Source organism: Drosophila suzukii, chromosome X (assembly GCF_043229965.1).
Source record: "Drosophila suzukii chromosome X, CBGP_Dsuzu_IsoJpt1.0, whole genome shotgun sequence".
In the NCBI taxonomy this organism is placed as follows: Eukaryota; Metazoa; Arthropoda; class Insecta; order Diptera; family Drosophilidae; genus Drosophila; species Drosophila suzukii.
The window spans coordinates 19336557-19362909 of record NC_092084.1 but is presented as its reverse complement, the minus strand read 5'-3'; the positions used below and the strand labels follow the sequence as shown (position 1 = coordinate 19362909).

Genomic DNA, 26353 nt, shown 5'->3' with positions numbered 1-26353 from the left:
GTGTAGGTTTTTCGCCTTTTGCATTCAACATTTAACATACAACATGGGCATGAACACATGAACACCGCCATATGCTATACTTCTGGTGGGGACTCTGTCCTTGAAAGTACATCTCCCAGCCTCTCAGCCCACGAGAATAACCTCTGACCCCCCCAGGCCGACCCGCATCCATTACGCACTTTTATATTCACATTCGCGTAATTATGTAATGCAAAAGAGCGCCTGCAACAGATAAATAAAGAACAAAATGTGGACCCAGGGATGTGGAGGGGGGATTTTTGATGCAGGTAATAACAGTGCAAATATGTAATTACTAAAAAATTTTATATTTGGCTGTGTGCAGCCGCAGCTCTGATGGCAAACTATGAAATCCGTTTTCTATATTTTCCAGCATAATGAGGCCACACAAAGGGCCAAAGTGGAGGAGCAAGAGGAACAGGAGGAGCAGGAGCAGGAGCGGATTGCGGGCGGAGCGTTTTGCTGATGACTCTGTGGGCAAATAATTAGATATGCCGCTGGGCTAACCAGACTGTGAATAGAATGCCAAGCACACACACCAGAAAAACACACACAAAGCCAGCACCCAGGTAGAGCACATCCTACACCTGGCACAGTGGGTCTGAATTGTGGGTATAGACTATTTTCAAGTCGAATATAGGGCACACGAAAATTACATGTGTCCTTAAATCACCTATAAAAGTGTCTAAAAGTATGCATTAAAAAATACCATTGTTTTTCAGTTGGTATCTTTCGGATCTTCATAGTAAACATTTATTGTAGCATACTTTTAGGTGCATTTAATAGGAATTTTTAAAAAATCTAGTGTTTTTCGTTCATTTTTTTAGGGAAAATTACAAACATTTAATTGCCAACTGCTTTATTGAGTATTTAGACAAATTTAAAGAAAAGATAAAATCCAAAAGGTTTACCTAGCTAAAAATCAGAAGCATAAAACATTCTGTCCTTTGAACATTTCCAATACATTTTAAAAACACCAAAAACTAAATATACCTTATATAGAGTTAATATATATGCAATACTAAGCTCATTAAATTACAAAAGCAAGCCCATGTAAAACATTTTCTATCTTGATTAAACCCAACCAATAAACAGCGAAATCCTAAGCCCAACCCTGGGTGATTTTCATTTCCCAAAGGACTAAAGCTCAGCGAGATTTTCCCGGCATTTTTCCGCCCATTTTCCATGGTGCTACCGCCCGCAAAGTATCCGCCCATACGTGGAGAAGCCGCAAGCCGCCTACATTTTAGCGTGGAGCCGATGGCAGCTCCTCCTCCTCTTACTCCTGCTCCTGTCCATCCTCCTTGGTCCTGCCCCGCATCCTGTCCTATTCTCCGCCATCCTGACCTGCGCTATTCTGGTTTAGCCCGGTCGGATCTGGTTTGGTCGGTCTGACTTTGAGTCTGAGCTGGAGTTTGACTCGGGTTTTGGCCTACACAGTAAATAATTTGTACAAAAAAGGGCTTGGAAATTTGTTTTTTTAATAAGAAGCTAAATAAATTCAATTAAATAAATTTTCATATTTTTTGTTATCATATTACATTTAAATTTAGGTGCAAAAAAATATATTTTTTAATATATTACTTATAAAAATAAGAATTAAGTAAAGGAAACATTCAAATATTTTTGAAAAACGCTGTTAGATAAATTTTCATTGCTTTTCTTATCATATAACATTTAAATTAAGATGCAAAAAAAATTAGTTTTTTATATTTTACTCATAAGAATACGAATTATTTAAGGGAGACATTCAAATATTTTTGAACAACATTAAAATCATTAAATCAGCCTAAACTTTTACCAAAAATCCTTCTAAATAGGGCTAGATCAAGCAACTACATTTTGTAGCACCCATATTAATGATTAGAAAATCACCCATAATTTTTTTAAGAATTCAAAACTACTTATTCATTTTTATAAGAATGTGAGGACTATATTTTAGATCAGCTATTGAAACGATCTGTAAAATATTGCTCAAATAAAAAAAATTTACATTTCTCGGTTTTTACACATACGTATACGTAATTTTTGACATATAATGTACCTTTTAATGTAGTATTTTTCGATTTTTCAGAATTACATTTGTAGTTCGATTCGGACTTCGACTGTATCTAAAACAATGAGAAAAATAATGGAACATTTTTATAAGACACATTCTTTTTTTACGACTTAAAACAAATATTAAAGTAATTTTTAATAAATATATTAAATATATTTTCTTAAGCTTAAATGATTAAAAAACGGTGTTTCTCAACTATTAATATAATTATATTCAATAATTTTAATTTAACTTAAAGACAATCTTTAAGAACTTAAGCCTGTGAAATTTTTCAAGAATCCATCTCTTTAAAAAAAAGAATATGCTCCAAGCTGGGTTCATGATTTTTTAAACAAACTTTGAAATTAATAAAGAGAATGAATATTTTTAGATTTTTCAGTGCAGGACTAGGGTCTGCCCTGGAACTGATGTGGTGTGGCCTAAGCTGGCAGTCAAGTGGATGCATGTGTGCTCCTCCCAGCCTCCCAATCCACCCGATCCGCCCGTTCCGCCGTCTGCCAACCGCCCACTCCTTGTGGCTGCCGTCGTTGTTGTTTTTTGATGCATGCCTCACTGGGCTCCATCCCCATCCGCATCCATGTCCCCATACCACATGCCCCATACCCCATACCCCATCCTCTTCAGCTGCAACCGCCGGCTGTCTTTTATTTTAAGCAGTCAACGCGGAAAAATACCAAAAAAATAAGAAGAAAAAGATAGAGTGAGGAGGGAAATGGCTTGAAATCAAACACAAAACCTGTCCAAGGCAACCTGTATGGTGGAAAATCCAACCGGGAAAATCTCCGCTTGTGTGCCGACGTCATCGCCAAAAAAGCCCGGACAAAACCCGTTTTTCCTATGCAATTTGAATAATTTAATGGATTTTTATGAGCAGTAAACTGCGCACAGGATGGATGCACTCACTCAGTCCCGGATTCTCCGACAGTCCCGACTTGAGACATTTGGCCCAGGAGCAGCCAATTCCGGGGAATGCCTGGCGCAAAATGTCCTGCCAGTGACGGAAAAATCGCCGTAAATTCGTGTCGACCGGAATAAGGATGAGTTTGGGTATTGGATCGTCGCTTGGGGAAAGAGAATTCACTTAACCGATGTCAACTCAACTGAGTTGTTTTCAAAATAAAGTCAACATTTCAGGGGAAAACTTAAATCTGGCATCTGTTTTGATAGAATACCATTTCTAAATAATTTTTTAAGGTATTTCGAATAAATTTCGTTGTTATAATATTATATTTTATAAAGTTTTTAATTAAATTAAATTAAATTACATTTTATAAACCTTTTATACAGTATAACTGATATTTATTAAGCATAACATCTTAAATTCTCTAAAAATTTAAGCAAGCGAAATTGTTGTTAATTTTAGTATATTTAAAATTATAATAAATAACTATAAGTTGTAGAATACTCTAAAATTATTTATATTTTCCCAATTGATTATTAATTTCATTTTGATTTAATTTTAAACTTACATTTTTAATTGGGTTTGTCTTAATGTTACAAGTTTTTTCATATTTGTAAGGAAACCGTGATTTTCTTGGTCTTAAAATAATTTTTACATGTACATATATCTTGAAGTATTGCAGTTTTTAATTCCTTATAAAGCTATAATATCTTTATTTCTTATTTTTTCTATGGTCCAACTTTTCTACCAGTGACATGGTGGGTTCCAGTTGCGGATTCCTGCTTCAGCTCTAGGGATCGGGTTCTGTGGGCTTATTCAATTTCGCAATCGCCGCCTCTGGAGCCAGACCACCCCCCCCCTCCCTCTCGGAAGGGGTATCCCCCACACCCGAGCCCCCCTGCAGCTGGCTGTGCCTCCGGCCATGTCCTGGCCTGTCTTCCCAATTGACTGCCGCGCCACTTCCGTTTCGTTGACGATGGCGATGCGATGGCGATGGCGATGGGAACACCAAAGGCAGCCAAGCGTTCGCCTGCTGAATGCACAGCAGCAACATCAGCATCAGCAACACCAACATCAGCAACACCAACAGCAGCAGCAGCAACAACACTGTTGTCGTTGTCGACGTTGTGCAGCAAATGCAATAAATTTTCAAGTCATTTCAACTTCCGGTGTGTGGCCCCGATTACAGTTTAGTAGCTGTAAATATAAAGCGATATACATATAAACTCACCCCTACACAATAAAAAATAAACATTTTGGATTCCAGCTTTAAATTATTAATTACACCAGGATAATACTATGCTCAAAATAAAAAAAAAACAAAAGTTATATAGATTTGCATAATAAATTTAACTTCATATCTTATTCATCAGCAAATTTTATAAAACGTATTTGTCTAATCTATATTTATATTCATTTGGGACACAGTTTTAATAATACAAAATTTAAAAAATATGTCCCAAATGAATACTGAGAAGTACTTGTTAATAATAAAAAGTTTAAAGTTTAAGGAACTTTGAAGAGCTGTTTTTACACTTAATATCGATTTATGTAGAGGTTAGAGGTATCAACTTAAACCCAAATATTTTGGCATAGATGATATTGATTTCAGATTAACTAAACTTTAAGCTTGTTTTATGTATTATTCATAATTTATACAACATATATTTATGATTAAAAAGATCTAACAACATATATTTATGAATAAAGTAATCTAAGCCCAAGAACAATTACACTTGAAAGCAAAAATTTCGATGTTTATTGTACTTTTGAGGTATAAAGTAATCAGTGGTTAATTTTCATTTTATAATCTTTTTCTTTGAGTGCATTTATAGATGCTAGACGGATCTGCCCACGCCCCTCGTCAGTTTTTCAGTTGCTGCTGGCAACTTTTCTAGCCGTCTGGTACTTTAAAGCTAGACTCAGATTTGTTTTCATTTTAATGCCTGTTTTTAATCTCCCAGCTTGGGTTTTGCTTCCTACATATTTTTTTTTTGCTTGCCGCCACCGCTGGGGAAAAGCCTAAAGTAATTACTGTTCAATTTTCCGAGGGGGTGGAAAGCCAGGGGCGGGTAGTAGAGTATTAGTGAGGAGGGGGGAATTATGAGGGACAACCGCCAGCCGACATTTGCGAAGTTTTCCTCGCTATTTGCCTTGTCATTGTCATGGGCTGCCGTTTGTGTTGTTGTTTACCCATTATTACAAATGTGTCTGTGTGCGTGGGTGGGTATTGTTGTGGCACACACACACACACATCAGGCCTCCCTTTCACCCCATTGTATCTGTATCTGTCTCTGTCTCATCCTGTAACTGTCACATTGCTGGCACTTCATCATCATCAACAGCAGCAGCAGAAGCAGCAGCAGTCAACGCTTCTCTGCCCGCTTTCTCCTCAGCTTTCTCCACTCTCTCCTCTTTCTCAGGACCTTCTCACAGCTGGTGATTAGCGACGGGCGGAGTGGAAAGGGGGGTGGCCAAGGAAACCCCACGATAACGTCACTGGGGGCGATGGCAAATGATTGCCACTTGAGGTGTAAACGAGCGCATTTTACAGCGTCTTTGAGATGTTCAAAAAAATATATAAAGACGTGTATAAAAAAATAAAATGGAAAAATATGAAAAAAGGAAGCTCTCTTCTGGAGCAAAAGCGGAAAATATCCAGCTAAAATCACTGCCACACCACCCCCCGAATTCGTTATCGAGATATGCATAAAGCTTAAGCTGCAAATCGATTGACATTAAGCATTATTATTCCCTCATATCATGTGTGGCACTTGTGCCCATACAATTAAGTCTGTCATATTTCACCGAAAAATCGAAAACTATTTACTTAATAATTCTAAGTAATATTTTTTAATAATATAATTTATTACCAGCATGGAACGGTTAAATTCCAATCAAAAATATTATTATTCTACTTAAATACTATAAAGTGGAATTACTATCCTAAGCATGTTATTTATAAAATTTTAAATAATAAACTAATTAGTTTTCTTTGGATTGACAATCATGTCCAAAAGCATAGATTGACTTAATCGTGTGAACATAGGTGTAAGTGCTTCAAGCGAATTATAAACAAATATGTCCTGTGGATTTGAAACACATGTTTGTTTACCAAGAGCTCTTTGCAAATTGTAAAATAAATTGAAAAATAAATACAAAACGAAAAGATATCATAGAATTTTTCAGTGCAATGTATGAAATAGTGTATTGTAAAAGCCCCATAATAAAAAAGAATCGAAAGAATAACTCCCATCTAAAGAACAAAATCTGAAATCAAAAAGAATTCAGCAATATCTATTTGTTGATATTTTGCGCAGCTATAAGAATACATGTGATTCACTAACAACATCACCTAAATGACCGCCAAACAGTCTATTGCGCGAATATCTGAAATCAAATTATTGGGTCTTAAATCGCCTGCTCTAATGAGTTCCAAGCGAATCAGTATATAGTGCAAATAATTTAATTTTAATGGGTCAGTCCAAAATGTGGGGATATTTACCAGTTTTTTACAAGTAAACACCGTTCAACTTACATACTTATGTATGTTTATATGCGGTTGTATTTCGTATAACTTCGTTTTTGGTGCTACTCGCCCATCTATATGAATATAGCTTCGTACTTTAGGGGTTTTTGGGTGGGCGGGATATCCAAAAAGTGTTAGTTAAGCCGAAATATTCAAAACTGAATTTGTCTCCTTCGCATGGTTGCTGACTTCGCTAAGTGGTCTCCAAAACTGGAGACATTGCATAAGCTCTGGAATTTACCTCTTAAAATTTGCCGCCTTTTTGTATTTAAAAATATTTAATAAAAAACATTTAACAGGCCGACAGAACTTCAATCATTTGATTGTCGAGGCCTAACATTACTTTATTTCGATAAATTTAATTTTTCCTATATGTAATTTATATGGTTCTTTTTGATTTATAATCCTAACATAAGCAAAAGAAAAGACATGCACGTTAAATGTTCCTAAATCTGAATTTGTAAAGTGTTTAAGAACCAAATACAACTATTTTCTTCGGTAATCTTTTTTGACGCAAGAAGAGCCTGTATCCCCAATTTTTAAGCCATTTATAGAGTTTCTCTAAAGTGTTTTGGATATCTTTGTTTTTTTTTGCATCATTATCTCAAAATCGGTGTCTTGTGACTTAGTTGATATTGATATTTATGCTTTATTTTGGACGGGAATCACCGAAAAATTTGAAAATTGGAAAGGTGTCTTTCCTAAACTTGGAGTGTGTCTCGGCTATGTCCGGACGGTGAATTCGCTAACTTTCCAACGGCAGTGTTAATCGTTATCGGCACAGCTGTTTCTCCCGATAGAACTGGACAAATGACATCTCCTGTTATCGATTACCGGCTACAAAATATAAACAATATTTGATTTTAATTTATTATTATTTGTTATGTATCGAGTAGCCACACTCTGATACGTCACTTTGACTTTTCCGTGTTCTGTTATGTCAAATCAATTGTATAGTGCAAACCAAGGGGCTCTCAAGACGAAATCAACTGCCAAAACACAAGAAAAAATATTCGAAATCAAATATCTTGTTAAATAAGTTAACTAATAGTTGAGTATGTCTCTCTTTCCCGCCTATGGCGGTGGCCAGCCCTCTGAGGCTATGGGTGCGACAGAGACCGAGGAGGAGGTGGCAACAACAAGCGCGGATTGGCAAAATAACGACAGCTACCACAAGAAACCCACATCCGATGGGGATTTAGCCACTGAGGAACCCAATCCGGAAGCGATCTTCACTTCCAGCGACGACTCCTCCACCGCCGAAGAGGATGAGGTTGAGGCAGTCCCTCAGGCGGAGGAGCTGCCAAAGGCCAAGCCACTGGAGTTCGATGCCAAGGATGAGTTCTATGTGGACAAGAAGAGCAACATGTCGCTCAGGAACATTCCCACACTGGCCAAACCTGCACGTCCACGCTACAACATTTGGATGGGTCGTCTCCGTGATCGGCATTGTCATTCTCGCTCTACGGAGGCTCGCTCCAAGTTATCCTCCTCCACGAAGAACAGTCGCTACACCAGGAACGCACTGGACGTCGACGGGCTCGCCCATGAGCCAATTATCACGCTGCAGGAGCAGCTCAGCCTGGCTAAAGCGCTCGTCCAGCGGGAACCACAGCTGCTGGAGCCCTGGCTGCACCTGCAGCGCCTCATCAATCTCAATGTGTACAAGGCCAACCGGCTGGCGGTGGCGGAGGAGGAACTCCGCACCCTGGAAACTGCCCTGGAGCACCATCCCTCCAATGAGCAGATCCTGCGCCTCTACACGGACATAGCCAACGCCACTTACCCGGCCAGCGAGGTAATCCTTCACCACATCTATTGTTTTTAGGAACATACATATGTGCATTAGACTGGGTCGGTTTTTGTAGACGAAAAAAAATAGAAGAACGTAGAAAGCTAGGGAAATACCGTTTAACCCTCCGAATTCGCGAAAGAAAAATTCGTTTTTTAAGGAAAAATTTCTAAGTACCCATTGCTTATGGTCAATATGAACACAAAAAATCTTAAAACCGATTAAAAATATTTCCAAATTGACAATTTTTTCAAAATCACGTTTGACCCTTTCTTCTATATGTTCTTATCTTTTAATCTTAAAGAGGGAAAGTTACATTTTTTATATATTTTTAAAGGCTTATATGATATTTTCCGCACTTAATCAAGCCAAAACCAGAAACCTTAATAATCGAATACCCTTGAAGGGGGTATTAAATTTCTAGTCAACAGTTTGACATTCTCAACCCTATAATTATACAAAAAGCAAAAGCAAAGGATATTTGAAATGTAGTCAAATCATCAAAAAGCTAGTTTATCTTACCGATTTTACTGCTTTTATATCAACATATCAAGCACTGGAAAAGCATTAGAAATTAAATTATAGCTCCGCTGGTTTTGCTGATTATTTCTTCTCCTCGGGGTATAACGTTTTATTAAGATGTGCGAATATATAGCAGCAGAGAAACGATCGAAAAAATTAAAGGAAAATAGACATAAGTTGGCAGAATTTATTTTAATTGTATGATCTGTTTTAGCTGTTAATTCAGAGTAAAGCAGATCAGCATTAAATTGTAAATGAATTGTCAATGCAAATATATATATTTTTATAAATTTTAATCTGTAGTAGGAGATAAGTACACATATAACAAATTAGTTTATTTATATTTTACATAAATAATTTTCAGTAAATAGATTTTTAAATTTAGCTCCTTTATAAAATATTAAAACCCTTTCGGCTGTATATTTTGGATAGATGGGACTACGAAAAATATTTAGAGCCATCTGATTTAGATATTTGGGATATTTTATAAATGAATACCCCTTGCGGAAGGTTAAATTTAGGTCACAAATTTTCTATATAATACTTAAGAATGTTTCCGAATAACTTAGGTGGCTGCGCGTTTTGAGAAAATGCTGGAGAAGAACCCATTTGAGTATACCCTTTGGACATCCCTAATCATGGTCACCCAGGGCAACATGGCGCGTTGTACTGTGCCGGCTGTGCTCCGGATCTACGAGACAAGCATGCGCAGGATGCATGTGGGACACACCGATGAGATTAGCCGGAAGTTCGCCACCGTGGACACGGATCGCATAATGCTGAAACTGTTCCACAATTGTGTGCTATTCCTGCGCCAATCGGGAAACATGAACAAGATGTTTGCCCTGCTCCGTATGGCAATGGAGTTAAATTTCCCAGGACTGACTGTGGACTGCTTGGAGGCTTGTACCGCCAATGAAAAATTGCTGATTGAATTCGAGGAGATAGTGCTGCGTTCGGGCATGCCGATGCCGGAGATCTGGACGCGTGTGGAGCGACTTCGGCAGGCCTACTGCTATCTGCCCTATCCCCAATTGGTTCCATCGGCGAAGGATCAGGTGGAGAGAGGACTGGATAGCCAACGATGCATCTACAGCGACGACGTTGTGTCCTATGCACATGCCCTTAAGTCGCCGGACAATCGCTTGCACCTGCTGCTCCTTATTGTTCAGCACACAAAGATGCCACTGGTTCGCAGCTCCTGCCTGGCTGCTAAATTGAATCCTTGCATTGACGAGTTTGGCGAGTCCGAGGCCATCGAGATGCTGTTCGCTGGCTTGGCGGATAGACACTCTTATGTCTTGCCTTCGGCCAGAAATGTTGGTTTCTATGCAGCCTTAATAAACTTGGCCAAGGAGATGAGCGTAACTCCCAGCTTTATGCCGCACTTTATGGGCCATGAACTGTATGGTGTCACCGTCAGTGGACTGCTGCTCAAGTGCAGCGAAGCCTTCAGCACTGAGGAGAGCAAGCGTCGGGTGTTCCTGCTCTTGTGGTTGAGATTCCAGCGACTCCTTGTGGTGCTGAACAAACTGATGGGCAAACTGACCAAGACCATTATGAAAGAGACACGTGATCGAATTCGCAACCAGATGCGTTTGCCGGAGAATCGTCGGGTTCTACGTTTCTACACGGAGTTGGCCATGTGCGAGTTCGAGGGCCTAGAGCAGGGCCAAGATGATAGCCGAGTCTTCGACATATTTCGCAAGATCATCGCCGCCGAATCGGAGACAGGCACCCAGTTCACTTGTCCGGACTTGATGCATGCCTATTTGGTTTGCGCAGAGATGCTTATACAACGCTCTCGCAGGGATGAGGCAATCCAAGTGCTCAGCTGTCTGTCTACGGGCCAACATGCCGGTACAGGAACAATGAATGGGGCGGTGCCCGGCATTAAAGCATCCCTAGAGAGAGGACTGGAGTTGCTGAAGGAGGAGGTGAAAGCCCTCGACACACTGCCAGCTGATATGCCCCTGGAGGAGTACTTCCTGCCCAACAAACTGCTCATCCTGTTGCGTGCTTGCTGTTTGCTGGGCATGCTGGACTATCGCTACTCGGAGGTAGAAAATATGTTTGATAAGTTGCTGCAGGAAGAACTTGGTCCGGAGGCCGCCAAGTTCAGCGAACGGCGACGTTTCCTCCGCGAGCAGGTCATGGAAATAAAGATCCTGCAGCTCCAGTTGCCTATTCCCCCACTTGGCGAGCTGGAGAAGGTGTACCATGAGAAGAGAACGACAAATCGTCTGGTGCTTGGAAACGTGCTGCTGGTTCAGTTGGTGGATCGCGGACTCGATGAGTTCCCGCGCAATATGATGATGCTCCAGACTTGGGCCGGATTCCATACGATGATGTGGCACAAGCAGCGCGCCCGCATTATCCGCACCAAAGCTGGCATTGTGTCACTGCTGCACTTGGTTCTTGCCGCCAATAGTCGCTTTGCGGGCACAGGAGACGAGGATCCGCTCGTGGCCGCCAGAGAGCCCTTCATACAGGCGGCGGTGCGCAATCGTTTGCTCAGCATGTTTGAAACATTTCTGTCGACCAACAAAAACCGCTCGGAAATCGAGGCGGAGCAGTATCGCGTTCTGCGCCGGAACTCGATCTACTGGCGCCTGTACCTGAAGTGCCTTTCCGATACCAGGACCAGTTTCGAGCGCAGCAAGATGGTCCTGCTGATGGCCATCGACGAGTGTCCCTGGGACAAGGCCCTGTTAATGGAGGGCGGCACTGTTTTGCCCAATGAACTGCCGTTCCTGCAGGACCTCATGACCGAAAAGGAGATGCGCATGTACGCTCTGCCCGAAGAGCTGGACATTTTGCGCAACTAGCAACTGGGCTGTTTCTAGAATTTGTACTGTGAATATATATAATTTATTTACTCGTCCTAGTTTAATTTAACTAGTGTAATAAAAATTGATACGCTGATCAAAATAATGAAGAGATAAAATTTAAATATATTTCTTATTTAGACCGGTAATGGGCTACTAACAGACTTCGATTGAGCGATTAAATTGCTGATACTCAAAAATACGCAATTCGGGTAAACATTTGATTATGCTAAAAAAAATTCCATCACTTTATCACTCGCAGCTTCTCGGGGAATCACTCGAGTAGTCGCATATCAAGACTGAGATTGGCTCGACTCCACCTTCTTGCCACTTCGCCAGCCGTCGAGCGATGCGTCTTGTTGTGTTTATTATTTTGATTGTGTTATCGCAAGATAAACCGAAGAAAACTCATAAGCGACGAGATACACACCTGAGGTGGTCATTGTAGCATCGTTTGTTGCTGTATCTTCTATCTAAAAGCTTTTCGTGTAAAGGCGATATTTAAAATTTTCGTCGAATTTGTACCCCATTGGCCTTACATGCCCCTTCTGCTGGCAACCCCACTGGCTTGAAGTCATATGTAAATATGTGTTTTATTTTTAATTATGCAATTTCGTATTTCAATGTTAATATTATACATTTTAAAACTTTTCATTATTTTAATACGTTTAAAGGCTTTGTTTATAGGTAAAGGAAACTAAATAAAGTAAACACAAATATTTTTTTTTAATTCCATAGAGTATTTTATATTAATTATTTTGAGTTGTGTATGGTAAACAATTTTTTCAGACAGTGTTTTATTTTTAATTATATAATTTCGTTCCTTACTGTTAATAAAATATATATTTTTTAACCTTTCTTATATTGTAATACGTTTAAAGGCTTTGTTTATAGGTAAAGGAAACGAACTTTCGTAAATAAACAAACAAAAAATTTTTTTTTACTTTATAGAATATTTTATATTAACTATTTTGAGTTGTTTACGGCAAAATAAATTTTTCTGGCTGTCAAATTCGCCTAAAATTCAAATATTTTGTTTACTTGTTGTAGACTAGCTGGTTATGGTATTATTTCTGTAAAAAAAAAGTATACCCATCTAATGATTTATAAAACTTCAAGTTATTAGGAATACTGTCCTTAATTTACATTATTGTAACTATTTTTTTTAACATTGCTAATTTTCAGCGAGACCTGTTTTTGTGCCCGCTACTGTGCGCGCGGGGCGTGAGTGCGAGCGAGTTGGCTGCCGACCTATCGCTCGTCTCGAATATTGCGTATGCGCCCCGTCTGCCCAGCCACTTTGGACTCCTTGTGCGTTACTGTTGCTCTTCGGAAAAGCGGCGATGGATGGAGGAAATGGGGGTGAAAAGCTCCGCTCGCCGAAACGCATCGAAAGCTGTCTGAGCGAGCGTCCTGGCCGCCGTCCGTCCGCCCAGCCGTCCGTCCGTCCGTCCAACCGACCGACGTCTTGGGCACCGGGCCACATCGGTGGCAGTCGGTCGGCATCTGTCCAAGTCCCACGACGCGTCGTCGCTCCGCATCGGCCGTTGCTGCAGTGGAAGCGGCCCATTCTGGCCAAGTGGCGCCTCCGTAGTCCCTAGTCTTATGGCGGCGGAGTCTGAGTCTCCGTCTCCGCTGGCTAACAAGGTTTCCCCAGGCAAATCCAGCCCGTTTCCAGTTCCTAGGTTAGTGAGACGAGCTCGGAACTTATCGGGCCGATGATATAGGCACATATATCCCTATATTCCCATACAACAGCCGAGAGTGTTTTCGTTTCGATTGCGAGTGTTGTTTTTTTTTGAGAGTGCCCCCCTTACGTATGCCAGTGTGAGTGCTTCTATGACTGTGTGTGTGCCTAGGTGCCTGTGTGGTGGTGTAGAGAAGCAGCTAGAAGAAGCAGCATTGTGTAAGACGCCAGCGTCAAGTTCATAGACTAAACAGCGACACACTGTCGCGCCTCTGCCCCGAGAAAAAGCTCCCCAAAAGAGAGGAGGCGAGCGAGCGCGGAGAGCCAAGTCTCTCTCGGCGGTGGTGCACTGGCAGAAAATGGGGGCGAGCCCATTTTCCTAGATATACCTCGAGGGGTTTGAAAGGTGCAATAAAGTGTGCTACGAAAAATGAGACAGTTTTTTACATCTAGGGGTTCAAAAGGTGTAATAAAGCGTGCTACGAAAAATGAATCAATTTTTCTTTGTGAAGTATAGCCCACTTTTAGGGGTGCTTATAATGACTTCAAGGGTACTGTTATTTCTGTGATGGATTCCCAGGTGCCATTAATATCGCTACAGTTTCGAAAGGTTACTAACTTTCTGTGCACAGTTTATCATCGTGTTTCTTGATACTAAAAATATAAAATCTGCCTAATTTTAGATAGCTTTATAAATAAAGTATAACCCCCAGAAATTGATGTGGTAAAAAGACAAAGAATAAACCCTTTAAGAACACAATTACTTTTGAGTTTTGTACATTGATAGTTCACTTATAACTCACCCTAATGCTTAATTAGACCGACCTATTTGTATTTCACTATTTAATGTCTTTAGGTTCATATTCCTATCTTATTCAAAAGCCTATTTTTTAAGACATATTACAATTCCTGTACCAACAAAAGCATAGCTCTTTGGAAAGAAAGTAAAACTTCTTGTTGGAAGTTTATTAGTAAGATAATTGTCTTGAAAAATATTGTCGTTTTGAAAATATCTTTCTTAAATTTTATGTATTACTTATAAATGGTGATTAGAAGCATACTATAAGATATTTTGAATGTAAAAAAAAGTATTTTTATTTTCGGTAGCCTACTTTTGGATACTATTTGTTAAAGTTTTGAATCTCTAGAATTTTGTGAATCTCTGCAACATATTTTAAAAGCTAAAGAAATGTTTATATTTTCCATAGTCTACTTTGAGACACCATTTGTTAAAGTTTTGAACCTGTAGAATCTTTCGAATCTCTAGAACATATTTTAAATGCTAAAGAAATTTTTATATTTTCCTTAGGCTACTTTAAGACACTATTTGTTAAGGTTTTGAATCTCTAGAGTCTTTCGAATCTCTACAATACATTTCTTTGAAATGTTTATATTTTCCGTAGACCACTTTTAGGCGCTATTAGTAAAGGTTTCAAGTCTCTAGATATACATTTTTTCAAAATGTTTCTCTTGATTCAAATTTTCTGTGTGAAAATATTTGAAAACTTTTTTTTCGCACGGTGTACCGAGTGAGCATGAACTCGCTGAGGGTTTCCCGGCCGGAAACCTTAGTCAAGGTCTCGCCAGCTTTCCGTCGCAGGTTGTTGCTGCCCTCTCGCTCGCTCTTCCCTCGAAATGCTGCTGGGGCCACTGCCATCTCTGTCGCACCCGGTGGCAAGCTTTTATTTTCGGGCAGCGGGAGCGAGAGAGCGAGCAGCTTTTCGGGCAGCTGATTCGCCGCTCGGCTCTCCGCTGCCGGGGCTCTGCCGCAGCTGCCGCCGCTGCTCGGCGCGCTGGTCTGGCTGATTAGTTTAGTTTGTGATTTCAATATATGTAATTAATTTTTGTTTCTGTAGCGGTTCGGACGGACGCTTCGCGACGTTCGCTTGGCCCGCCGCTCGGTTTCGCTGTTCCGCCATTTGCCGTTTGCCGTTTGCCGTTTCGCCTACCATCGCCGTTTCTTATTTATTATTATTTTTTATTTTCACCCGTATTCGTGTGTTTTTTCTGCCCGTGTACGTGTACGTGTGAGCGATTGTGTCCAAGTGCGAGTGCGAGCGGTTTCCTTCTCTCGGCGTTTGCCTTTTTTCGCTGCTAAAATGCAAAGAACACGCTCGAGAAACGTAAATGGCGCCGCGCTAACGAATGGAATTGGAATATCAAACAGTGCCCCCCAAAGCCCCATATAAAACACAAAAAAAATATATAGAAAAAAAATACATAAAACAATAACATCGTGAAGAAGAAATACTACGAGGCAACAAACAAACTTCGCTTTGCCCCTGCGCTCTTTTTTTTCGGGTGTGTGTTTGGTGCCAGTGCTTGTGCTTTTGTGTAAAAAAGTTTGAAACAACAAACTAAATAAAACACGGACGAGAAGAATTATTATAAGAGAAGGTAGTTGACGGTGACCTTAATGAAATCATACAATATAGTATTACTTAAAATGTTGGGATTCTTCTAATATACGTGTTTTGGAGAGCCGGAAATTTGGGGAACTTAAGTAATTTGTTTCGAAATTGTAGGTGTAATGGAATGCTAACATTAGAGAACCCATGTTGAAGTATTAGTATTAAAGCTGTGGTGTAGCATTGGCTTGTTGTTCTAATGCTACACTTCCTATGGAACCCAAGTTGAAGTATTAAAAAACTGCTATATTGTTTAACTTGCCTGTGTATTTAGTGTTCCGTATTGGTTTATTTGGGTTCCGATGTTGCAGGTTTAGACTACCAGTATCTATGTACTCAAGTTATAAAGTTGGATTATTAGCTTTATAAGGTAGGGGTATTGGTGGTTGTTGGGGTTTTATTGCTCAGACTTGAATATTAAACTTTAGTTTGTATTATATGGTGTAGAAATCCCCTATATCTTTGTGCTAAAATCAGGTAGTTTCAGACTACCAATATTTACATATGTACTTTCGTTATAAAGTTGGTATATTAGCTTTATAAGGCAGGGGTATTGGAGTAACAATGGTGGTGAACCGTTGTTGGGTTTTTGGTGCTCAGACTTGAAGAATTTTTTTGTTGACGATAGTGTTTAAAAATAAACTTCAGTTTGTTTTATAGGTGCAGAAAGCTAAAATTATGTAGTTTCAGACTACCAATATTTATGTGCTTACGTTATAAAGTTGGAATTTTAGCCTTAAAGCGTTGGTGTAATGAAGTACTAACGTTGGTGAACCGTTGTTGGGTATTTGAAGAACTAAATTTAGCGCTCTGACTTGAGGAATTTTTTTGTTGATGATGGTGTATTATTAAACTTCAGTTGTGTACGATATGGTGTAGAAAGCCCCTATATCTTTGTGCTGAAATCAGCGGCGCGTGCGCGCATTTTTGCGCGATCGAAACCCGAGAACGATTCAGTTTTTGTTGACTTGGGAAAAGTTTCGATTTACGAAAAGCATTCCCACTGTCTGTGTTTGTCATCCTCCGAAAATCTGCTTAGCCAACATTAACGCTCGCCCAGCTAAAAACACAAACACACACAGATACCAAAGCCAAAGCGACACAATCAATGAGGCAAGACAAAAAAATTAACATATTAATGAATTTCCAGTTTCTTTTTTCGGTTTATTTAATTTTTAATAAAAAAAATCAAGCCAGAACGCGAGATTTAAGTCTATCGACTGCAAAATACCCAAAGAATCGCCAGAGATAAACATAGTTATGGCCAAATTCCAGATAGGCGGCTTAATGGGCGCGCTGAGATCAACCGATTATAGATGATATAGGTACACCAGAGGCACTTTATGACAGGGCCTTAGCCTCCCTTGAACTTTGCGGGTACAGAGCATAAAACAAAAAAAGACATAGAACTGAGCTTTGGATGATAATAACAATAAAAGTAAATATAAATAGCCCATCATAGCATCAGACATTTTTTGGCAACAATCTTTCGATGATTTACCAGTTCCGAGTTCCGATCAATAAAAATGTTTTTTTCTGTTTTTTCTTTCCAATTTTTGTTTCTGTTGTTGGCTGCTCTCAAGGTTTTCTTAGCTGTTGCCGATGATGATGATGATGATGATTTTCGTGTGTTTTATTTTTATTATTTTCTCTGTTACTTTTGGGTTTTTGGTTTGTGTTTTTGTTTCATGTTTGATAATTAATTTCTACGTCGCCTGCTGATGCTGGCAGTTCAATTGCGTCGATAGAGTGGGAAGTGTTTCGAATGTGGCCTACTAAATTTAAATTTAGAAATTATAGAATTAATTTGGAAACATTTTAGACACACATAGGCACTTGTTGGGCTCTGTTTAGAGATTATAAAATGTATATGAACAGGTTTTGGTCTCGTTATTTGTTTTTAATTATCTCTGTGTATATAAAAACGATAGCATTTTGAGATGTCTGGTTATTTTGTTGAAGACAATAAAATATACTGGCAATTTGTTTTAGCATTTTTTGTTTTATATTTTTACGAGTTTTTATATGTAAACATATTTATACATTTTTTTTGTTTTATAATTTGTTTTCCTTGTCGCTTTCATGAAATTTTTTGCTGACGTCGCGTCTAAGAGCGGTCGTTTAGCTGAGCGTCAAACGCCGAGCGTTCAGCGTTGAGCGCTGAGCGTCGAGCGGACCAAGCAAAAGCGGTAGAAACGCCGAGAGAGGCGAAAAAGCTCGCCACGAAAATGTGGGCGACGGCGGGTTAAGCGGAGGCGCTAGAAAGAGAGGGGTTAAGACGCTCGAAAGCTGCTGCGGAAAAAGGAAAGCCGATTTTGCACCGAAAGCGGACTTGGACAGCGGCAATTGATAACCTAACCTAGACAATAAACCCCCCCCCCCAAAAAAAAAAATAAAGTCCACTTTTTGAGTGACCAGAGGAAAATTAAATGAATATTTAAACTCTAATTAAATATGTCATATTTTCTGTCAATCCCATGCAATTTCTTAGAAGGGAAAGTGACATTGTCAAAATACCCATTGAAATGGTATTGTACTAAGTACTTTGGAGTACATAGATTGCATATTTTAAAAGCCATAGTAATAAATCATTAGATTCCGCCCTCTAAGCACACAAATTTCTATTATTACATTTCAAATATCAATTCCAAATACATTGTAAACAATCTGTCCATAAATTAAGGGCAATCAGAACGAGACTGCCAAAAGGCAAGTCTATCGATAAATCGAATCTTAATTGGTGCCGAATTTAGCATGCCTGATTGGAACGCATTCGGCAGAGATAGCTTGACGCCATCTTAGGCTGTCATGCTAATTAAATCAATTTGGTTTAGATCACCTCCACTCGCTGCGGTTCACATGACGTATGCGTAATATTTGATGTTCTATATTACGCATACGCCCTGTGGCCCTGAATAAAAGAAACTTTATAAAAAATTAACGCAGCACTGTTGCTTACTGTGATATTTAATGATAACCTTTTTGTAATAAGGCCATATATTACTTTTACCTACCTCAAAGGTTAAACTAGTTTACAGATTAGAAATACAAATATAATCAGTCCCCAAAGCTCTACATTTCATTGTGAGAAATAGTTATTTACATTTTTTGTTTTATTTTATTTGTCAGAGCTTTCTTTACGTTTCTTCTCCGCCTTGTGTGTATTTTTCTAATATTTTTACTTCCTATAGTCTTGTTAAAACGAGAAACTAATATAGTTCTGTGCTCTAGTAGGTATATTTTTTCCACAGTCTACGATTATATTACCCATGTTATGGAATGTTATGCAAAGTGCACTCGGAAATCTTTGTAGAACGTGCTCCAACGGCCACGTTCTTCCCGACCTCTCTGTCTCTTTCTTCCCGCCCCGATTCTTCTCCCAAAGCCAATCGCTCTTTCTTCAACGGCTGCTCTCACTCCTCGAGTGCTCGGCTATTTTTGGTTTTTGCGACAACTTTTTGCCAGCCACCACCACCTGATGTCGACGTCAGCTTTGGGCCAGGTCGAAACAGCAGCGTTTGTTTGTTATTTTATAAAGCCGCTTTTTTCTCTGCGAGCAGAATTGTTTTTCTGACATTTTCTAGACAATTCTTAGCCGATTAAAATAATTTATTTTTAAATCAAAACATTTTAACTTGGATTATAAAATAATTCTTAGGTACATAGCTTATACAAAATATTAAACTCAATTTCCATTACCCTATGTTTATTTATTTTCTTGCCCACAATTTGTTTTAACTGAAACTACAATTTATTCTTAAGTCTTACCAGACAGATAAAATGTGAAATTGAAAACAGTTGTTCATAAAAATATATGAAATATAATTGATAAGACTCATAGAACAAAATAGTAGACACAATCTGGTTTTTGCTTGTTTTCTTTAATTATTTCTGAATAAAACCAAATAAAATTCTGTGATTACAGTTTTTAAACATTTTTAGAAAACATTGATAATTTATCAGAAAGTATGTTTGAAATTTTTTATCTATTTCAAGCCTTTTTTTTTATTTTTGCAGGGGAACAAATTTTTTTTTATTATTTTTCCTTCCTTCCTTTAAGTATCTTTTAAAATACTTTTTTATAACTAACATAAACAAAAATGGTTTTAGAAATATTTGAAGAAAATAACGCGAGCCATATAGTTTTTAAAAATATTTCCATGACTAAGAATATAAGTTTATTTAATTTATGCAATAATAAACAAAATATTCTACGTACTACCCTTTTCTCCCCCTTTTTTAAACAACAAGTCAGCAATGTTCAATATTTTTTGCTTCTTTACTGAAGTGGCAGAGCCGTCTTATTTTTTGTGTAACCGCAAACCTTAGAAGTAGTGTCAAGTTCAAGCAAATGTATACAAGCACAATCTGATACCTGAAAAACATATTTGGATTCAAATATATTTTATAGAAGCGATAAGGCAGGGGGAGAAATGTCTCACACTCAATGCAGTTCATTCATTATCATACTGAGAATTTTGCCAACATCAAAGGGGCTGGCAAATCGTATCGTAAATATTATAAGTCCAGCAACCTCCAAACCAAAGATATTCCATTGCCCACCAATGGTGAAATGATCTTCTCTAATGATCTATTAGCAGGCATTTTTTTTTTGTTTTTTTGCTTCTTTGCTCTATTTATAAATGAATTCCATACATACGTATACGTAATATTGCGTATACGCCCCGCGACTCAAGCTCAATCTAAGGCGCGCTATGCCATGTAACTTTAACTATTGCAAATGTAAACAAACTAAAAGTTTTGGGGGGGAGGGGGGTGGCTTTGGGGCGAAACGTCAAACGTCAAAGCAAATTATATAATTTATTTATTTTTTTACCGCTCACCAGCTCTCTTTCTGGGTGTCGTTTGCTTTGGGATTCTCTCGCTTTTCCCCCGATTATCCCCCCAAAGTCCCAAAAGTTCGTTGTCGTTGTCTGGCAAATAGCTTTTCGCCATTTCGACTGCTCTCTTTTCTTTTTCGGCTTTATTTTGACAGAGCACTTGAATTTATTTTTGTTTTATTCTTTTTCTCCTACGTCGCGTCGCTGAAATGCAAATAAAAACAAAAAAAAAAATACAAAAAAGGCGGTGAGCAAAAATAAAAAAGGTTTTTATATTACATTTTAATTTTTTTGTTATTTTTGTGTGTGTGTGTGCTTTGTGCTTTTTTGCAATTACGACCCGCTGGCGGGTGATTGACCCAGGCCCCAGACTCGGACCCCAGATCCAGATCCAGACCCATAACCAGATACATTTACAGATACAGATACGGCTCCAAAACCGGAGCCACTGTAGCTTTATGGCAGCCGGATGGGTGGTTGGGTGGTTGTGTAGATGGTGGTTCAGTGGTTCGGTGGGTGGTGCGTGTGTGCTTCGCACTTGTCAACCGCAGCACAAACAAAAAACCGAGAAAATTGTTTGCAAAGATTTTTTTGCGTACCGGCGATGTCCCTGAAAACCAAGACAAATAAACATGGGAATACGGAAAAGTACACTCTGAAAAAAATCAAGAATTAAGTGCTTGAATTAAGCATGTCGTCGATCTTCGAAAATTCTGATCTCGAGAGCAATACACAGCTTTAATGTACGAATTTTCAAAACATAATTTCAAGAATACTCGATTTCAGGACGACTTTTAAACATTTCGTTCTTAAATCAAGAGTGAATTGTTCTCAAATCTTGTCACATTTATGCTTAAAGCAAGTACGATTTATTTATGAAATAAGAAGGTTGCAGGCATGATTATGTATATTGGTACTTCATTTGAGAATTTTTCAGCTCGATCGGTTCTTAAAACCAAACTGCTCTCAATTTAAGACCTTTTTAGTAGAAAAGTTTTTAAAATTATAAGAATTAAATTGTTCTTAAGTCAAGACCATAAAGAAAAACTGGAAAAATAACAACCAAGGAGTGAAAAACGAAAATTAATTAAATATTATTTAAATTTATAAATATTAAATTAGGATTGTATTTAGATACAAAATTAAGGAAAAAATAACATTTGAATTGTTTAATTTTCTTTAAGCTTGAGGTTTAAATATCAAGTTATTATTATTTAGAATTATTATTATTAGAAACAAAATAACAATACATCATATAATTCTAAATTCAATCCATAAAATAAACCTTATAAATATTCTACAACTTTTTGACATAAAATGTATATTAAGGCTTAATTAAAAACAAAAATTCTTTAATTTTTTTAAACTTAATTTCTAAAAACATAATGGAACTAAAGAAAAGGCTGTCAAATAATTTTCTAACAATTTGAGATTGCATTACTTTGACATCCAATATATTCAGTTTTCACTGTAGTACACACCCACACACGTCCTGGCTCAGTGGGAACCTCCGTCTGTGCGTGTGCCTGTGAGTGTGCACACGCCCACCTACGTATACCCCAATGCCTCAGGATTCCCTTGTCCTTGCTCCACGCACACACACACACACACATACAGAAATTTTCGCACTTATATTTATGCGTGCTTGTGTCCCTGTCTGTGTGAGCTTTTTCGGAAAAGTCGGGGACACTCGTAAAGAAGTTTATCTTCTTATATGTATATTTGATTTAGACTGCCAAGCAACACTTGAGCTAAATGCGCACAAATAAATAAATATATCGTATACACACTTGGTAGGTGGAATTTAGGATGAAACTAGAGATAAAAGGTAGGGATAGAAACTAGCCAAGATGCCATTGAAAGGATATTTCGATAGGGCAGAAGAATAAACAAATTCAGGGGGAAAAACAATTCGCTGTACTAATCCAAATTCTTGCTTCTTATTACAATTTCCTCTTCTTTGAAATACTCTAATTAAATATATATTATACAAAAAACAAACTCAATTCATGAAATTACTTGTTGAAACTGCCTGAACCAATAAAATTAACTCCAACTATTTAAATTGTTCCTAGTTTGCGTTTACCTACGGTTACACTTTTTTATGAGCTTAACGCGACGTACTTATTAAAAATACCTAGTAAAATACCATAAAATAAAATACCTTCAAAAATTGTTTTCCTACCAATTTAATTTACTTAATACCTTATATTGGTCCAAATAATAAGACAAGATATGTAGCTGTGGTTAACTCAGAATTTTCCATTATATACTTTACATTTTATTTTAATTTAACATAAATTTAACAATTATTTTAAATATAATAAAAAGCTAAAATGCAAGAACACAACAATTAATTGGTCAGCTTAGATCATAAATAAAAAGCTATCGTAAAATGTCAAATTCAGCAAAAGTAATTCAAGTGAAATATCAGTAATGGTGGTGCTAACTTTTGGGCCGGCTTTAACCGGTTTATATATATTTTCACAAAAAAGCCACGAAAGCCAACGAGATAACAAAAAGTTAAAAAACAATACGAATTTAAGAAGCATTTAGCGGCAGCTGCAGAGCAACAAAGCAACAGCACAGAACACCTATCGACAATGATATTAACATTTTTGTATTTGTGCCCGTTCGCCAGTTAGTGGGAAATAAAATTCAAATATATAAATTAAAGTATTCATTTAATTAGCGAAAAAACGACCGCAAATAGCGGCCAAAGCAAAAACAACATTGCATTCAAATTTGAGCTATAAAAATGTGAGGAACAAAGATGAATGGGTAGACAAAGCGAAGTCTTAAATATATACAAACTGTTTGGATTTAAATTAAAAAAAAAAAATTAGTCATTTAAATTTAAACTTGTAAGAAGCTTGAATTTCTTAAGGTTCCCTTTTAAGTTTATTGTTATATTAAGCCGGTATATTCCAATTTTTCCTTAATAGCGTCTCTTTTCTTTTCCATTCTTTCAGCAACAACAAACGAACACTTGCTGGAAGATGAATGGCAAAGCAACAACACACATTAAAGCTTCAACAAGAAAGTGAAACAAAACAACAAAATACCTCCAGCTGTACAAATATTGATTGATATTGAACAACTTAAAAAGAGAAATAAATACACAATAATCAAAATAATTCGAAAGTTAAAACAAAGAGCAAAAGAAAAATAAGAACTAGATAAAATGAAAATTATGCTCATTTCCCCAAAGACCCGTCCAACTGAAAACAATATCAAAAGTGTTTTTGAAAAATGTTTGAACAAATACTAAAGGAAATACCGCTCAAATGCAAGAGTGAAACTATGAAAATACCATAAAAAATACCAAGTGAACTGAATCAAACGCAAAACAAATACTGTAATTTGATAAATGTACTGTTATTATTTTTTTTTCGTTTTTTTCTCCTCTTGCAAAGTAAAGTACAAAGAATCACAAAGAAAAAAAAACAAATAACGGCAAAGATAACAAAGCAAATTGCAACTGCAGGACAGCAACAACAAAGTAATACAAAATAAATAATTCGCCAATACCAACGGACAGCAGACAGAGAAAGAGAGAGAGACAGAGCGAGACGGATAAATAAACAAGCCGCACAGACGAGTGCGAGAGAGAGAGCGAGCGAAAAGCTTCATGCAGAAAAACAAGAAACAGCGCAAAACATGTAAGTGAAATTGATTTTTTTCTCGCCTCTTGCCCTCTTCTTTTATTAGATTGTTATTATTGTTGTTATTGTTATGGCCAGCATTAGACGTAAATATTTCATGATTGATTTATGAGGGCCCAGAGAAAGCTTACGGTATCACAGTGCTGCAATCGCGCAGGTGGCAACCCTTAAAAAGTTGTGATAGTCTCACATTCATTTGGAGGATATCATAAATGACAATGCTTTATAGGAACTCCTTGGGTTTTTGTAATCGTTATGATTACGGTATAATGCAATCAAGGTACATAGTTGTCTTAATCTCATTTATTAAGCTACGGTACTTGATTAGCATGAAGGTGGCAACCCTGAAAATGTTGATATAACCTCACTTTGCAAGAAAATACTAAAAAAGAGATTTACAATGTAAAACTGACATAAAACCTTTGTGTATATTAGTTTATTAATTAAATAAGTGTGCTCAATAATATTTCGGTTAATTATGGTTTGAAATATGCATACATAAATGTAGAAAACCTTAGATTTCAAAATTCTTTCTTTTTTGTCAAAGAAATTTTCAGATGCTAATCTAATCTAAGTAATCTGGTAAAGACTTCTTGTAAACCACCACCCAAAGTTGCCAGCTCACTGGTTACGACAATCGCCTGCATTATCCTTATCGAGTGAATAATAGTTTACCATCGTTTTTATCTGCTCAACCAAAGCCATTCATCAAATGAGTCACGAGGCAATGCAACAATGTGATATTACAATGGTGATTTGAAGGGATTACAAAGTGGGTTACATGATAAGGGCTTTTGATGGCCATCTATCTTGCTACCATAGAAACGCCTTTATGATGGTAAAAACCCATTGCCTAACTGGAAATAGAAAAGTAATAGGTTAGTTGTATATATTATATATAAAATATATATTCGGTAGTGCTGAAAATTACTTGCTAATGCCATTAAGTAGATATCACATGCCTGACCAAAGAGGCAGCTGTCAAAACTTGACCTCAACCATCTCGGGGTCTAATCAGCCCGGCTGTATCTGTAGTACAGTGTATCTGTACAAATGTTCATGTATATCTACATATAACACCACCAGCAACGCCGACATTCAACAAAACCGACGGGTTCAACAACAAATTGTGGGTGTCTGGCCATGGTCGTTGAGTTTGTTGGTGGAAAAGCAATCGAGAAGAGCAAACAAACGACGGTCGGCGGCTTATCAAACGCAATATTCATGTTTAATATCTGTACAAAGATTATAATTGCCCTACGCCATATGAATATACAAGTACATGCATATATGTGCTCGCACACGATTATACCCAAATTTATATGGCCAGTTGAGGGCGTAATGGAGCTGAACCCGAGAACCGCATTGGGTTTTTTGGGCCTCACTTGGAACTTGGCAGACCTTATCGATTTGGGGGCTATAGATGGAAAGGCGTGTCGTATGCCATTTAACAATTGCCAAAATAGTTCGAGATAAGGTTTTTTTTTGCACGATAAGAGACCCTAAATCAGGGGATTATGTGTGTACATGGCTATTCGGATTTATGATTTAAATTTTAAATGCCATAAATCAAGTTGGAAAAAGTCAATTAGCTTGTAACTCATATCTTGATTTTTGTTTGAAATTATCGTAATGACAGGGTGCTGAAAATAGTATTGCATGCAGAACTAAATATATTCATTATTCACAATGTGAAAAAATTTGTACAATAAATAGTGAGACCTTTAAATAAATAATTAACAAGATAAAAGTGGGGAAGTTCCTACTTAAAACTTTTTTTAAAATTAATATATCATTTTATTCAAAATTCTAAACATCTTATAAATAAAATAGGTGACAGAAATTGTTATAACAACGTTTTTATCATTTATTGTCACTATTTTTTTATAAAATTATTATTTTTTTATTAATCCTTAACACCTTATAAATGATTTAAATGTCACCAAATTTTGGATTCTACCTTCTGATAATGTTTTTATCGCATTATGAAGTATTTTAATCATTTACTGCAATTGTTTATTTGCTACTCAAAAACTATTTTTAAATTAAACAATTATTTATTATTCATTATTCATTTTTTATTTTTATAGCATTATGATCTTT

At 37.5% G+C, this 26353-nt stretch overlaps 3 protein-coding genes across 4 annotated transcripts in view; 2 read left to right on the top strand and 1 right to left on the bottom strand.

Moving 5' to 3' along the window:
• Nucleotides 1-8394, bottom strand: part of RpL37a (ribosomal protein L37a) — a 211097-nt gene extending 202703 nt beyond the window's left edge. The window contains exon 1 of the mRNA XM_070997764.1: nucleotides 8391-8394. The gene's annotated coding sequence lies outside the window, so the exon portion shown is untranslated. The remainder of the gene's footprint in view (nucleotides 1-8390) is intronic.
• Nucleotides 7314-11768, top strand: LOC108005317 (nuclear exosome regulator NRDE2). The gene is made up of 2 exons (XM_017068531.4): nucleotides 7314-8305; nucleotides 9391-11768. The coding sequence occupies exons 1-2, from the start codon at nucleotides 7565-7567 to the stop codon at nucleotides 11647-11649; spliced, it is 3000 nt and encodes a 999-aa protein (XP_016924020.2). The 5' UTR covers nucleotides 7314-7564; the 3' UTR covers nucleotides 11650-11768.
• A 1378-nt stretch (nucleotides 11769-13146) lies between these two features.
• The window catches only part of gce (germ cell-expressed bHLH-PAS), a 26344-nt gene continuing 13137 nt past the window's right edge, over nucleotides 13147-26353 (top strand). Inside the window, exons 1-2 of one of the 2 annotated variants that reach the window (XM_036821335.3) lie at nucleotides 13147-13334; nucleotides 23558-24247. The gene's annotated coding sequence lies outside the window, so the exon portion shown is untranslated. Of the gene's footprint in view, nucleotides 13335-15182; nucleotides 15734-23557; nucleotides 24248-26353 lie in introns of those variants that run through there. The other variant, XM_036821334.3, reaches the window with a different exon arrangement.